At 37.6% G+C, this 17,595-nt stretch overlaps 1 protein-coding gene across 3 annotated transcripts in view; it reads right to left on the minus strand.

Moving 5' to 3' along the window:
- Nucleotides 1–16,892, minus strand: part of KCNN1 (potassium calcium-activated channel subfamily N member 1) — a 77,747-nt gene extending 60,855 nt beyond the window's left edge. Inside the window, exons 1-2 of one of the 3 annotated variants that reach the window (XM_072404695.1) lie at nt 16,771–16,892; nt 1,891–2,334 (exon numbers count right to left, since the gene is read on the minus strand). In XM_072404695.1, coding sequence (XP_072260796.1) covers nt 1,891–2,253 — 363 coding nt within the window. In that variant the 5' untranslated portion in view covers nt 2,254–2,334; nt 16,771–16,892. Of the gene's footprint in view, nt 1–1,890; nt 2,335–12,678; nt 12,998–15,949; nt 16,131–16,770 lie in introns of those variants that run through there. The other 2 variants (XM_072404694.1, XM_072404693.1) reach the window with 2 other exon arrangements.
- Between the last annotated feature and the right edge of the window lie 703 nt (nt 16,893–17,595).

Genomic DNA, 17,595 nt, shown 5'->3' on the forward strand with positions numbered 1-17,595 from the left:
CTAGGAAGCAACTACTGCGGAACTTTTTAAGACTGATCGAGTCTCCCTTGTATATTATTAATGTATGCTGAATAGAACAACATAAGGAATTATCTGATGCTTCAGTTGACTAAAGATGTTATGACAACATTTTCTCATGTTTTAAGGTGGTTTTCAAGTTTAATGACTACATGGTCGAGGATCTTGCCATGACCTTTGTTGCTTCTAGCTTTTCTGCACAGAGTGATCAAAAGAATGAGAGTTAAAATCAATAGAAGTGTTTAAATTTATACATTGCATTGGTGATGTGGTCGTCTAGCACAGACTGAAATTGAGTCTGATAATTTTAGGGATGCCACTGTGCATTTAGGAGAGAATGGTCTGGATGATTTTAATTATGGTCTACATGAAGGTCTGCAGGCAGCCTATGCTTTTTGGCAAGGCATTTAATGTTGTGGAAACAATAGCCGAATGCTGTTGTGGGTCATTGACAGTGCCAAATAAAGAAAAATTATAAATGTCTGTTTCTTTATGACCTGGTTAATTAACAAAAACAGGATCAACTTGTGTTTTTCATGTGTCCATTGAAAGTTAAATACGGTTGGGGGTATGTGTGAGAAGTATAATGATAAACAATTTTTTTGACACTGTCAAAGACCTAAACTTACTTGTAAAACTTGTTTCGTAATTATAAACAAAATTGTGGCCAATGTTCTCATAACAATAAGGTATCTTGTGTGTCTCTCTCTTTATGAAAGAATAGTAGTATGGTGAAATATAGTTGATTACAAATCAACAAGCCAAACCCCCCATGCCTTTTAACTCAGCTCTGGCCCAGTCTTGGATGAACCATATGATGATCACCTGCAGTTTGTGGGCAGTTCTAGAATGCAACACTAAGCAGCCTAGTCACCTTGGACAGAAATTCTGTAAAACAAGCTCAGGATGAACAGAACAAAATCTCCCTTCTCCTTTCCATACTATGGGAAAGGACAGTTTGTTCTGTGGTAAATTGATAACAATGCAAAAGAAGCAGAAAGAATATTAGGATTACCTTTAGTATCAAAAGATACAACTATTTTCATATATACATATATATAAATGTTGTAATATATTGAATTATCTCAACACAAAGAAACACTGCACAAATGACATTCTTTTACCCCTATATTACACAGTTGAGCTGTAATAACCATTTGCATTTAGTAGCTGTTGGTGTCAAAACAGACAAATAAACATTCCAAAAAACCCCAAAACAGCGACTAAATATAATCAATGTTTTGATTTTCAGAAACAAATATTTGTAAGATTTTATAAATGACCCTATAGAGTAACAGGGTAAAGTACAGTAAAGACTGAAAAGGAGAGATGTGAAAAAATTTAGCTGACGACAGCAATACACAAGGCTTATTAAACAGCAACGCAATATAAGTGTAATGCTGTGCAAACAGTACATGTAGACAAGTTGTCAGGCAATACAAAAGATTTCATTTGAAACTGTCTGACAATTTGACAGTGTATTTTGTTAAAACAACTGGAAATGATAGGAAAGGACAGATGTGAAGTCGATAAGGCTGGGCAGAAGACAATGCCTAGTGCTCTCTGCTTATAGCTTAGAGATAAACTACTGCCATGTTTGATTGCCTATGGGAAGCTCCCGTGACATACATTGAAAGTGTAATGAGCAATGATGTGCAATATTCTAAAGCAATTAGTCATAATCTTTGTCAATTTTTCTAGGAACTATAAACTATTTAATTTATAAAAATATAAAAATGAAATATGATTAGGTATTACAGAAACCAAGACTTGATCACTAATCATAGGTTACCACGCAGCATTGCTCATTGTGCCACATCAGTAAATGCATCAATTTTCTTACACATTACAGTGTCGTGTTTTCTTCATTACCTTAGTGTAGACCCCCCAGGATAGCTCTGTCTCGGTGACCATGACCACAATACCAAACATCCCAAATATAAGTGCATAATCACTGAGCCTTTTCCTCTTCTCGAACAGGGCTCTGCGATGACCCAATTTGTAGCCGACGTTTTGGTTTTTCTTTTGGCCCCGGTGACTACCCTCATCACCTCCTCGTAGGCTGCGGTGCGATGCTTTGATTGGGTCATTTTTGCTTACTACCACTTCAATCCCCGGACTGTGTAAGGTCTGCAGGGGTTGGGTCTCTGGGTCTGCCTCGTGGAGATTTCTCCTGGAGGAGCTCAGGCTGCTGAGGGGTCTTGGGATCCCCCCGTTGTATCTGCAGCTGTTCATGGCTATGTCCGAAAAACGGTTGGACTTTCTGAAGGATACTCCTGGACCATCATGACTGATGGGCTGTAGGTCAACGTTCCCCTACAGGAAAACATAAAAAGACATGATGTTTCAGGGAATTTCTGAATATAATGCATAATCATGTACAATGTCTATAGAGTGTGGCATGAGCTTATCCTTGCCTCAACTTTTTTTCCCCTAATATTCCCCAACATACATATCATATTCATTCTAAAACTTGTTAAAGAAAATATGTCATTAAACAATGGCGACCATTAATTTCCTCTCCTTCTGAAAATGCCAATATGGCTGTCAATCTGTCCTTGCTTCAGCACTTTGGGTTTCTGACCTAGAAGTCTCCATGTAAGGGCTTCTAAATTTACTTTGACTTTCCTCATCTTTCCACATTTTTCCAGGCGAATGGCTTGAAAGAAATTGAAGCCAGAAAGTAAGCATGATAACCAGTCAATAATAATGTTTGAAAAAAAGGCCAACAATGGCAACCACCATATTTCTTTTAAAAGTCTAAATAATAATTCAAGAAATTCCATTTCTGTTTTCTTTTATTTATTTATCTATTTTTTAAGTCCAAGGTGCATGCTTTGTGAACAAAAGCCCAGTGAACAAATAGTGAAAATACTGAAACACAAACAAAAATAAGTGCACTAGTGTGCTTTAGGTCCTCCTCCAAAAAAAAAAGGACCTCACATTCCTGAGCTCACAGGACATAATGCTCCAGACGGGGAACTGGGTCAAGTTGACCCACCTGTCCAAAGCCAGGCAGATCTCTTTTCTTCTTGGCTTAGCTGTAACCAGCCCACTAAGTACCCCCTACTTCAAAGGAGACCCCAAACTATTGAAGAGCAACTGACCATAAGGCCAAGGTGCTTTCCTTTAAACATCAGGGCTGACCCTGAAGGTACCATCACCCTCAGGTCATTTGTGAAAACAAAAACACTCTAGTGACAATCAACAAAAAATATATTAAGTGTTCAGTGCATAACGCACTAGGCAAGGTTTTAGAAATCGCCAATTAGAACTAGCTACAGCTAGCTCTAAATGAAGAGGAGGTACAGAAAGCAGCATGTGAAATATGCTAGGTGCACAGAAAATCTTAGTGGGCCCCACAGATCACCACTCCCAGGGGCGTAAAACACCGCCGCTTCAGAGCTTTCCAGCCCATAGCCTGGCAATTAGTTTCTCTGGCCCCTATTAGTGAGATTTGGGTCCGTCCAGGTGCTCCTTCTTACGCTTTCTCGGTTCCTGGCAAGAGGTGTTGAGCCTGGGTCCATCCCCTCACATAGCTTCCTATCTGGATCCGCATCCTGTCAGGTAGTACTTAAACACCACCATCCCAAGTATAGTAGGGTCCCCCTCTTAAACACTGAGAACTACACTTGACCTTAGTCAAAAGGCTAAGCAATTTTCAACTTCTTTCAATCTAAGCTAAAGTTTTTGAAATTGTTTTGGACAGAATAGAGAAAGGACTAAGACTTTGTTAGGTTTTTCTTGCTTTCTGTATCCCTGTTGGGTAGATGTTCTTTCACTTCCTGTCAGTACAGGAAGTGATGGAAAATCTCTACAATGAGGACAAAGACAAATACACATTTTACTACAGAGGGCAAGAGAATGAATGATAACGGAAAATTACATTATTTGATGTGTGACAGTCTCAATTACTTCCTCAATTTCTTCTCCTGATATTGCAAAGACAAAAAATAAGAGGAAATATTCCCATGGGCTCCCAGACAATAGTATTTGGAGTATATAGAATGGATACAGTCCTTATATTGCATATATAAAGAGACATTTAACTAAATCTTTAAAAGTACAAGTTGGCTCCATTAGTAGGTTTCAGATGTGTACAAATGGTGTACAACATATGACTAATAATGATCAGTGTTTTAAAAAGAAGCGCTTCGTCCTTTATCTCTTTCGATTAAATTAAAGTGAACTTGTGCCAAGATCATGCATCCTAAAGATTCTGAATAAGCAAAAAAAACATTTTGGAAAGAAAAAAAATTTCCACAGTAATGTTATGCTCTATGGAGAAATGTCAAAAATATGGTTTTTGAAATCTCAGCTATTATAACTTTAGAAAGGTGCTAACCTACTGTATGTAAACAACCAGCATGTGCTTTTAGGCTGTTAAAATTGACTAAACCTTGACTTTAGGGTGAGGGTTAATGAGTGAATTATTTTACATTTAGGCAGCTGGATGGGTCAGAAATTATTTCTCTACTTGTTTAGAATTTGTACTGGTAGATAGTTTTATGCCCAAAGTCTGGGCACATGTGCTCTTTAAGGCATAGAGTAACTGCAGCAAGGAAATGATAAGCATTTTGGTGAATATGGGTGTTACTATATTGTTAAATGATACAATGATTTATCATGTTTCCAATATTTAATTTGGTTGAATGTACTTTTCTGTCTAAATGATAAAAGCAATGAATTTATTCTCATTATTTTCATTAATTGAAAGGCATCTACAACATTTATTATTTAGTTGTAACAACCAAAGCATTTTCCAAATCCACAGTTGTCAACTTTGCAGTTATTAAAAGATTCTTCATAAATGTTAAAAAGATTATTTGCATTCATGCCTACTGGTAAATTGCATGGCTACTTTGCAAGTGGACAAACACCCATTTCGAAGACCACATTTTGGTTGCTATGTCCTAAAGACCTAATCGAGGCCAGGGTAATCTTTAAATATTCTGTCAAACTTTTATTGCTGTTTGTGTCTCATGTTGGGAGTTTGCACCTCATTTGAAAATAGAATAAAAGCAAAGGGTTATTTGTTATAATATGTAATAACACCAACCAGCCAAAAAAATTAAAACCACTGACAAGTGAATTGAATAAAATTGATTAACCCCCAAACCTTGACAGGTTACTGTGGCATACATTAGGCAGCAAGTGAACAACAAGTAATCGAGGGTGATGTGTTGGCCAAATTGTGATGGCTCATTGCTGGGTTAAGGTATCTCCAAAATGGCAGGGCATATAGGGTGTTTCAGATCTGCAGAGGTTTGTATCAAACACAAGTTTTAAGGTAGTATACCACTGACCCTGACACAGTCATCACAGTCACAGTCAAGGTAATGGTGACTATCAGAGAAAGGTTTTAAAACACACAGAGCATTTCATCTTCCTGCTTCACACGCGACTGCATTTCTCCAGATCACAGTACCTGTGCTGACTCCTGTCCACTAAAAGTACTTACCATGGGCCTGTGAGTGTAAAAATTTGGAGGAAAAACTAATTTGTAAATTTCTAATAAAAAATGGAGAAAAATGTTGCAGTAATATTTATCTAAAGTTTTAGCATGTGATTAGGCCATAAATGGTACAGGTCAAGATTTAACCCCTGAATATGAATTCAGTGACAAGAACAATCGGTGTCTAGATAAGACAACTAGCTGTCACCTTACTGAAGACAAGCAATCAAAGAGTATCTACTGGAGAGACAGAAGAATTTGGTCAGTGGACATTAAGGCACATTTCAGATTGAAGGGAGTATTGTTATCTCAATAAAACTTTAAATATTAGATGCAGAGAGATGATCGATATTCCTTTTTATAGAATACATTATGAGGGACATAGGGACACCAAATTACATGTATTATGAAACACCTCAAGGCGATGCCTTGCTCCTTTGGGATATGAACAAAAACACTGAATATGGCATACCACTGATAACTCCTTGTGAATGTAGGTAACACTGTTAAAGTGATGGAAGGCCTTTTCTTAACACATTTTTGGGGTAATAATAGTTTATTCACTGAAAATTAATCCATCTAATATTGCACAGAATTATATCTCATATAAAACATTTTTACCTGAATAAAAAGAATAAATATTAAGGATGTTTAAGCATAGAACACAATATATAATACCTAAATTAAAATAAACTAGTAGTTAAAAAACAGAGCCTGCCACTACAAAACTGACTCTTCTGCCTAAATCCTCAGCCACAAGGTCAAGCCAGTTGAGACTCTAACAAATACTGAATACACTTGATATAGAGACACATATATATGAATGAGTTCCACCATGCCTAAACAGCCAATTGCCAGGTCTTTTTGCTGGCATGTAAGGAGTGTGGAACTTGCTCAGGCTCCCAAAAAATCCAGCTGATAATATGCCATAATCCTTACATTAATAAGTCATGCATCCATTATTGTTACTAACCTAAAAGAGTGCCGCATTGTGAAGTTCTACACTAATGTAAAACTCTGGTCATTAGCTATATAATTTAGTTTGACAACTTTAACTACTTTTCAAACATCTGACTGAAAATGTATTACGGTATTCAACTCCAAAAAATGTATAAAAAATAAGAGAATAGCAAAGTTTTATGTAACTTGTTTTATACTGCACTGCATGCCTTCTAAATGATAACAGAATAATAATAGTTTATATGGACTTTACATCTAATTTTTCTGTTTATAGTGACACACAATGTAAAAAAAATATGTTTTATGAAAGGCAATAGATGGAAAGGCATCGATATCACAAATAATGTGAAATAACAATTTACAGCGAATTGTCTTATGTTTATACATAAAGGAAAGTGCAAGATCTTCAATTGGTGGTCTCAAGATTTGCCAACTGCACAACAACATTCTTTAGACAGATCATTGCATAAGCATGTATGTTCAGCTAAGCCCGTCCAACGGTGTCTGCAAAGGTCCATATGTCTACACACTTCCCATAAACATACGGCCATTATTAATCCATGTTTAATCGGCTGGATCAACAGCAGTCAGCTCACATCAACCACATGCACCTTTACAGGCAATGTTATACAAAGATTACAGGTTGTGATAATAGATATTTTATCATTCAATACACAGAGCATGACAGCGGATAGGTGAATATATTTGTGATTAATGTGGATAATAGATTTTTGTGTAATTGGCAACACAAAAAAGGGTAGTGATTCAATTAAAATCGTATTTATATATAGAATCATAGCAGCTGCAATACTGCCAGTCAAGGCAATACCAGCCTTTTCTCTGCCCGGTGTTCATTCAATGAAGCTGCATTACAGCAAACCAGATAGGTGCCTTTGTTCAATGTGTTCTCATCTATCACATCCAGGGCCATAATTGTTAGGTGTTTGTGAGCCAGTGCCTAGGGTAGAAAGATAAGAGAGCAGTGACACAACGTTTATCATTTCTGATGTTCTTTTGTTGTATGTGTGTCTCTGGCCACTTCTAGAAATTGTGGAAACGTTCAACAGACAAATTGAAAGGGAAAAGAGATACAGTGACCACAGAAAAAAGTCATGTGACTTGTCCTAAATCATCTTTTCTTTATCTGATGAATTTTGTTTAATGAACTATATATACCAGTAAAGTGCATCTATTGGTGCATTATGTTATATTTACCAATACTAATCAGGTGTCATGGTTAGTCATAAAAGTACCTAGGCATATAATAAATCACTTGTGCGTAGGACATATGAATCAGATCTATCAATGCCGCATTGACATCAATAGTATGAAATGGCTTGATGTCCAGAAAAAAGGGTTTGCGTTCTGTTTTTTGTTTGCTTACAGGTAAATACTATTGCGGATCAATAGTAATCCACAAATGTCACAAGGTCACAAATACTACAGGGCATGAAAAGAGGTTTGCTTTAGAAAGAGATTTTACAGTGATTATGTCTGCAAACTGGGTTGAATTATAAAAACATATAAAAGGAATCATGAAAGCAGAAGGGCATTAAAGGTCACAAATCTAGAAATATACTACAGCTAATAAAAAACCTCCCTATATCAAAATGCCAAGTAAATAAAAAGCAATGCTTATAATATAACATAAAATTCTAGGCAGTAATGGGAGCTGGTCTGACAAAACTCAAAATTAAATAGACCTTATCACCAGGTGAAATACCAAAAAAATACCAAAAAAATCAGGTATTGTAAATATTTACATGCATTTTTTTTACTTTTCATTAACAATTTCACTTGCAATGAACTGGAATATGAATAGTCCTGCTTTCCATAGCCCCTCTTCATAGCCCCCAACTAGGAGTGGCTTAATACTGTCTGTGCTGGCCCAGGTCCTTTCATTAGCTCCCTTTAATGGTGGTGGTGCCCAGCACCAGTCTTAGTGTTTTGAATATCTACACAAGGTAAATAACATGCTGCACATACAGGAAACTGTCAAATGCACATCTTACATACACTCACCAACCACTTAATTAGGTACACCCCTTCAACTATTGTTTTTTTTTTTCAAACTTTTTTCCTTTTAAACTAACACTGTTCTATTCAGCTATTTGTTAATGCAGATAGCTAATCAGCCAAGCACATGGCAACAACTAAATACATTTAGGCATGTAGACGTTGTCAATATGACCTGCTGAGAATTAGAATTAGAAGAGAAGTGATTTTGAAGGTGACATAGTTGTTGGTGCCAGACAGGCTGGTCTGAATATTTTAAAAACTGCTGACCTGCAAAACCATCCTTAAGTTTTACAGAGAATGGCCTAAAAAAGGGAAAATATCTAGTGAGCAGAATTTATCTGGACCTTCCTGCTGCTAGAGGTCATAATAGAGAGGTCGGACTGGTTCGAGCTGATCGAAAGACAACAATAAATCAAACAACTACTTGTTACACCCCAGATATGCAGAAAAAGAATTCTGAACCCATAACATGTCAGATGGCCTACAGCAGCTGGATACTCCACCAAGTGCTACCCATGTCAGCTAATAGCAGACGCCTACAATTTGCATGAGCCCACCAAAATAGGACAACAAAAGAAAAATGTTGCCCGGTCTGGTGAGTTCAAAGTTCCTGCTGCTATATTTGGATGGTAGGGTTGGAATTTGGCGTGATTAGAGTGTGATTTGGTGTATTAGAGTTCAGGATGGTGGTGGTCCTGAAATGATGGTGGGGGGGTCGGTATTTTTTGGCACACTTTGGGACCCCTGTTACCAACTGAGCATTATTTAAATCCCACAGCCCACCTTAGTGGTTTTGCTGAACATGTCCATTCCATTATAACCCCAGTGTACCTAGTGTACCTTCTTTTCATGGCTACTTCCAGCAGGAAGTCATAAAGTTCAGATCGTCTCAAACTGGCTTAATGAATATGGCCAAATCTCAATCCAGTAGAACAGGGGTCCCCAACCCTCGGTTCACGGCTCACTAAAACCATCTGACAGGTGGGCCACGGCTTTGGCCGGTGCACCCACCAGCGGGGTCAGGAGAAGGAATCTGCTTGGGGGGTGCACTGGCCAGAGCCGCGGACCATGTCTACCGAAGACGCGATGGGCAGGTTGTGTCTCTGGAAACAACCCTCCCACTCTCCCATCGCAGGCTCAGACCTGAGATGTGAGAGTTGGCGAGTTCTGGCATCATGATGTCTCTCTGGGGGGTTTCTTCCCCTTTGAGTGACACAAGGCTCCATGCGCATTCACAGTCTGGAGTAAATGCATTTAGTGGTCCGCGAGCTCCAAAAGGTTGGGGACCACTGCAGTAGAGCACCCATGGGATATGGTGGAACGGGAGATTTGTATCAAATATATTATTATTATTAATATTATTTTTTTACAAAGATTTATATAGCACCAACATATTATGCAGCGCTGTATATATCATATTGTATCATGTGCTGCTGACAAACTGCAGCAACTGTGTTTTGCTATCATGCCACATGTCAATAAGAAGAATCATACTTGAAGAAAGAATTTAGCTTTTTGCCAGAAACTTGGAGCGATCATACAGGTAGGTGGTAATATTGCAGAAGGAACATCACCTGTCCATTTCTGCAATAATAATCTGCCTGATTATGTATTCTTAAAATAAGAACTTTAGTTTCACTTTAACAGCTACAAGCTTAAGCCCACATAAACAAGTAATTATATATAAATAAATATTGCTTACAGAGATAAAAAAAAAATTACAGAAAATTATCAGCAGTGCTAGAGAACCCAAAATTCAGGATTATTGTGTAAGGCTAAAACAAAACACAATCAGCCATAGCAATCGATCAAAATCGTCTCTCTCTGAATTGGCAATAGTGTATTGAAAGAGATCAGATTCACTTGTGTGAGGTACCACTCTTTGTAAACCCGTATTACTTTTGTCTTTGCTTTCCTGAATATACTTGATGATGAGGCAGTAATAGGGAAGTGGTTTGTTACTGCCTAGGCAGGAGTGTAATCTTGTCTTGGACAGAAATGCCCTTGGTGCCCTTTAATAAAAAGCTTGACACTTCCCTATCCTATTAAATACCTGCTGATTTGCAAGGTGTCAAAGAACAGAGGTATGAGATTATTGCTGACCAAAACTTAAGGAAATTGGTTAAAAATACCTAAGTAATTGCCAATGATTTTTTGTTGATTTATGATAATCTAGTGTCCTAGGTCATTGTCTATGAAGGCAATGGGGTTGATTTATGAAAGTAAAACAGGCTGTTCACACAGCAAAGCAAAATTTTCCTTTGCAAGTGCTATTTCACTTAGCTTAATAAATAAGATAAAGCTCTACTGACTTCACCCATCCAATCATATGTAAGGAAACAATTTTTTTTTCATATTTCCTTGCACATGATTGGATGTTCTTTGCAAAGTGAATTTTCACTACATTCACTAAGCTAAGGTAAAACAAAGTGATAATTAATCTTGGTAAGTGAACAGACTTAATGTGCCCCAATGTGTAACACGCACTGAACAGACATGTATTTACTAATATGAAGGAAAAGTATCTTCCAAGAGTCTGGCTGTCCTGAAATTGCTCACATTATGTATGGCAAGATATGCAGGAACAGTGAGGATAATATATGTAAAGTTGGCTGTTCACTTAGCAAAGTGAATTTTCACCTAAAAAATATATTTTTATTTAGCAATGTAAAAATCCAATCCAAAAATCCATTCAATCCATGATTTGATGTTTGAAGTCAGCAAAGCTTTATCTCACTTACTAAATTAAGTGAAAATTTCCTTGCAAGGTGACAATTCAGTAAATAACTGATACTTTGTTAGTACATCAACTACAGGGTTTCTGAATACCCCACATGCATGGTAAATGAGTAGATAAGTAGTTATCTACTTACTATAATTAATGCCTTATTAGATATGTAATTGCCAACACTGCTATAATCTGTTATCCAATACATCACAGTATTTTTAAAGCAGTCATAGTCAATATTCAACTAGAAGATAAAATGATGAACTGTCTTGTTAGTTACACTATGGTGTGTAATGATGAATCAATACATACAGCATGGAGTTAAACAAATTAATATCTATTAGAAAACATTAAAATTAGATACATAAGTACAGTGAATACACTGAATACATAAGACAGCAGGAATTTGAAGGTATAGCATGTAAACAAATTCAAGTTGTAGTAAGCACAGAGCTGTTCACTATTTTTCCACATTAAACCCAAGTACACATCCCAAAAAAATGTAATGACTTGTGCTACCATCTATATAGACTGACCCTTTACACCAGAGCCCCAAGTAAAACCATCATAAAGTGGCACCTGTTATTAGACTTGGCTATATCTGGGTGACAAATGCCTTTCAAGCTGCATCCTGACACAAGAAAGGTCATGGATAGATTTGGGGACTATTGATAGATTTAGGCTTCAACACAGTATATACAAGCTGGAGCTTATTATACATCCAGACAGACACTAATGACGGTAGCAGCCACAGACCTTAACATCACATTGATTCTCTAAAAAAAAGAATGACATAGACGTGATGCTATGTCTATAGCAAACACATTCCTGCACTGCATTAAACTGCATTCATCATATTCATTTCTCACTGAGCATTCACATATGCATTGGTGTTATATTTAATACAGGAGCAATATTATAGATTTACTGCATTTTATGCCATTCTATGAAGAACTCACCCCCAAATTTCTGTACCTTGCTTCCCCTCTGCCAGACAGTCTCCCTCTCAGTAATACTATCTTTCCTTTCCTATAACCAATGCATTATTCATGCCAGCTGCATCCCTGCTCTGAGTATAGTCAAATTTCTTATCTATTTCTTTAGCCTCTAGTCCAGTAGTTGCACACTTGCAACTTTCTGCATTTCACCACACATGCTGTAGAGACATAGCAGCAGTTTGTAGTTAGCCAGTACCAGTATACATCACATCCCCAACATTGTCTCCCTCTGCACTCATCAATTATGTATTCATTTCACCCTGTGCAGGATGTGCCTAGGGTGCAGACTCTTCTATGGCACATTCCCATTGCCCATACAATGGATACAATTAAATGTAGAAAGTAACAAGAATTTGTAGCAAACACAGATTTATTAACTAAAAACTGCCAAACTCCTCAGGCCACATGAGCAGCCCCCAAAAAACAAAAAAAAAAAATGCTAAATTAGTTCAGCTCCAGTTCACCCCTGGAATACAAACACAACCTTATGATTCACTCACCCATGCTGCAAACTGGAAACCAAGCCACATAAGGTTAATTCTCTGGCATGGCAGGGTAGACACACAATTCTCCAACACATGGGATTTTAATGTTGTACTAATGTCTCCTTTTGATGTCTCATTCTGGGTGCTGGGTGGTGAGGAGATCAGAGGAGAAGTTTCTGTGGCATTCGCCGCACTGCTGCAGCCGAGGAGCCCACCCTGGTCTTGTAGATTGGTCAATGCTGCAATGTCTCCTCTCTCTCCAGCCCTCCCTCCCTTTGCTATTCCAACGGGTAACACTGTTGGGAGCCTGGCAATGGAGCAGACAGAGGAAGGCTCTATCTTCTGCAGCTGGCTGGTAAGATATGGATGGGTGACATGGGTGCATACATGCTTTACTTGCTATGGGTGGGGAGATCTATAAATGTGAACTCTCCCTGCATTCCCAGCTTTTCCTATCTACCCAAAATACATAAGACCTTAGGCAGACTACCACCACAAAAACTAGGGATTTCTTTGGGATAGGATCCCTGACTGTCAACCTGTCACAGTATAAACATAGTATATACATGTAATTAGGAATTGGTACAATGGGCACCATTCTATTTAGAAAACCATAAATCATATTCTGAAAAAAATTTAAACCAATTTAAAATGGGAGAAATTTATCATTGGTACCCAGGATGTAACATCTTTTAAATGCTTATTGCACATGATAGAGGTTGTGAAACTGAAATATTTTCTCAATATGAAGAGTTGATTTCCCTTCATACAACTTATGTATAAAAGGAGACATCATTTTGTACAGAGTGGTGGTCGAAGTTCATTGAAATCTTTTAAGACCTGCTGTAGAATAGATTTTTTTTAGACTCTTGTTCTTTTACTTAACATAAAGTACAAGCAAAGTAAACTTTTTAGATCTTTACATTTTAGTGGAAATAGTCATACTGGATACAAGGGCATTTTTGAAAGTCAGTGGATTTAAAAAAAAGTTATATCATTACCACCAGTTGCCACGTGCAGAAGTGACTAATGAATGTGCCTAAAAGCCATTTCATAGTTCAAAGTTTAAAAGGATGAATGATAAAATATGTACAAACATTACAATGCACTTGATGGAAAAGGTCAACATTTAGATCATGATGAACAAGTACAATAAGTTTCAAAGGAAAGCCTTATTAAAAATAAATAAAAATCAATTGATGGTGAAAATGAGGAACATACGGATTTTGTAATAGTTCTGTCCTACAACTTTTTACAGCTAATTTTATGCAATAAATCAAAAGGAGATTCTGGACACTTTTAAAGTGAGATACAATCTTAGGCCCCATCTTTTCAGAAGATCTAAAATGTATTTATAGTAAAACTACTAACTTGGAGCTGAAAATAGTAAAACATAAAAAGAGAAATAAAAACAAAAGACATTGAAAAGTAGTTTGGGGAAAGAAAGTGATTTTATATGGTCTGATATGTACAGCTTGCAAACTATCTAGAAAGTTGGGGGTCAATTACAAGAATAAATTGTTGCCATTGCAAAAAGAAGATACCTTCACTAATGGATCTTTTGGTATGGGTAGGGGTATTTTACATAATTTACTATCCATGTAATAAACAATAAATAATCAGGAAAATGTAAACTAAGGAATAGGCTAAGAGAACATTTTTATAACTTCATATATTAACCTTAAATGGGAAGCACCCTCAGTTCTCTATACCAATTCCATAAAAGTCCAAAAAAGTGCTACATATAGGGCAGTAAAAAAAAAGGATCAAGACATAAGAGGCGGGTTAACCCCATATGACCTTAGCAGGAAAATGTAACACTTTGGGCACTATTTATAAAAGAGGATATCTGGCATTCCCTCAAACATTCCCTGGTGGGAATCAATTACTGCTATTGAAACGCATGGATCTAGAAGAATCCCTCAAGGGAGTGTTTAAGGGAATGTCTGATTCCCTGTTTTATAAGTGGAGCCCTTTGGGTTGCAAAGATACCAGAGTTATTCATCTTTTCTGGTTTGTTTTTATTCCAATTGGTTTAGTTTGCAAAGTAAAAAATACTAAGGGTTCAAAATATTTGTATATGGACTGGAGGCATGTTTTGGGTTTAAGGATTTGATAGGCAAAATTAAGAGTAGTTTGGGTTCCTGATATTAAAAGTTCTTCTTAAAAAACTATTTTGTTAAGAGTGGACATGCATAGTACGTGAATTTTTGAAATATGAGGATGAGATATGCCATTAGAAATAAAGCTGTGCATGCAATGCATATATACCACCATAATGAAAAGGAGATCTGAAAAAGGGGGCCTTGGACTCTCTAAAAACATTGATCCCATCGCCTGTGAGAAAAATGATGTAATGAAGGCACTTCCTGTTGATTATTGCAGAACACAGTTGCCCTCCATCCATGGCCAAGACATTGGACTTTCCGGCACAGTAGGTACCAGGCCCCCCCCCCCCCCATGTGTTAGAGGTGTTGATTAGGTCCTTTGAAAGCCTAGGACAGGATTCCTGAAGACTTGTGAATGGGACTAATCTCTGGATATCCATACGGCAAAGGTTTGAAAGAATAATTGGAATACAATCCTCTCCATCCAGTTGTCAGATCTATGCTTTAGGTATAATTCTTCAACACACAACATTAATTTATCAGCAGAGACTATTTTTACACAGTTTGGAAACACCTTAACAATAATAAACAATTCTGCCACATTACCATAGCATTAATTAGATCTCAGTGGACAATTTTTTGCCAGTGCATATACTTTTTATTTATTTTACGGAATACTTATGTAGATTTCATGTACATTTTTTATGTAAATGATTTTAGTATAAATGAAAATATATATGAATATAAAATGAATAAAGCAAAAGAATATAAAAATTCCTTTCCTTTAACCTATGTAGTATTCATACCAACTGCATCCCTGCACATTTCTTATCCAATTCCTCAGCCTCTAGCCCAGAAGCTGCACAATTGCAACTTTCTGCATCTCGTCACACATCCAGTAGACATAGCAGCAATTTGTTGTCAGCAAGTACCAGTATACATCATATTCCTGCACTCATCAATTATGCATTCATATCACCCCTCTATGATATATACCCACTGTCCATACCCAGTTGCATACAATCTATTGCAGAAAGTCACAATTGGTGGCCAGCAGAGATTTGATAGCCTAACAAAATTGCTGAACTCCCCAGGCCACATAGGCATTCAAAAAACAATAATTCTGAATCAGATCAACCAAAGTTTAGTCCACACATCCCAATTGGTTACCCACTCACCCATGCTGCGAACTGGAAACCAAGCCACATAGGGTTAATTCTCTGGCATAGCAGGGTAGACACACAATTCTCCAACACATGGGATTTTAATGTTCTACTAATGTCTCCTTTTGATGTCTCATTCTGGGTGCAGGGTGGTGAAGAGAAGTTTTTGTGGCATTCGCCGCACTGCTGCAGCCAAGGAGCCCACCCTGGTCTTGTAGATTGGTCAATGCTGCAATGTCTCCTCTCTCTCCAGCCCTCCCTCCCTTTGCTATTCCAACGGGTAACACTGTTGTTGGGAGCCTGGCAATGGAGCAGACAGAGGAAGGCTCTATCTTCTGCAGCTGGCTGGTAAGATAGGGATGGGTGACATGGGTGCCTACATGCTTTACTTGCTATGGGTGGGGAGATCTAGTTGCTGGCTATGATCTGCTTCTTGGGTATCATGTGAGGTTTTTGGTAGACACCCCCTACTCCTGCAGATTTGATACTGCAGGTAATAATACAGCTGTGATGAGCAGTGTTGTAGACTGGCTGGCTCAGTGCGCAGTTGGATTGGACTCTTCTTGACTCATGACCTGCCAGCTAATTGCTGCACATAGACACTATTTGCTTATGATAGAAAGGTTGTGCAAGGCAAGTGATTGTCTTCCTGCTGAGGACCAGTACAGAGCTGCTAAGGAATGCTGCATTGTGCTGAAGGACAGCTCCTCTGCACCTGTACAGCTATGGGAAAGACACTTAAGTAGTGACATTTTCACACAATTTCATGATGGTGAAGGACATTAGGACAACATTTTTTTCCACAGGGTCAGAGGTCAGTTCTCAGATCCCTTTACCTGACAGCTGGTCCTGATGAAAGGCTGGTGCCAGCTCTCTGTGTTCTGCAGCTGCTCTGCAGTGGGACAGCCCTGTGTTGCTGCAGCATCCCATCTCTGTTCTGCTGCTGGCTCTCCTCCTCTTGGAGTATGTTGGATTCCAATGGGCCTACTCTGATTGGCTGTTTACATCACAACTACCCTTATGGTGTCTTTTGTGTACTACATTCTCCACCCATATTTAAAGGAGAAAACCCTGCATTAGAACATGAATGGTCATTAACCCTCCCCCCTACACACAGGCACATTCTGCAGCAGCCTTGTCATCTCAGAGGCATCATGTTAGCTGAGGGTTAAAAGACACACTATAAACATGCATGGGTTTTGTAACTAGCAAAATGCACTCATCCATGTAAAGACAACCTGTTTCATACACAAACTGCTTTATGTCTAGGTTTCAATGCAAATCTATGTTTTGAAATATGTTGTATATTGCATATAATGTCATCTGCAATTATATTTTATGTACAAAAACAAATTAGTGAAAAATGGTGCCCTTATATTTGCTACAGTGGATTGCTAGAGGTCATGAAATTCGAAGCAATAATACAGATCAAAATAAAAACACCAAAAAAAAATCTATTACATTTGTTTACATAACATTTTTATTTAAAACTTTGGAATCAAAACTGAACTGTTTGTTTTACAATTTAAGGAAACATAGAAGAAATTGTTTTATGTAAAAATGTGCTTGGTCTTGAATAGTTTACCTTTTTTAAACTAATAAATATTGGAAGGATTTTTCTGAACAGGTCAAAGGAGGGGTGTATCTCCCAAGAAGAGATA

Source organism: Pyxicephalus adspersus, chromosome 3 (assembly GCF_032062135.1).
Source record: "Pyxicephalus adspersus chromosome 3, UCB_Pads_2.0, whole genome shotgun sequence".
Classification (NCBI taxonomy): Eukaryota; Metazoa; Chordata; class Amphibia; order Anura; family Pyxicephalidae; genus Pyxicephalus; species Pyxicephalus adspersus.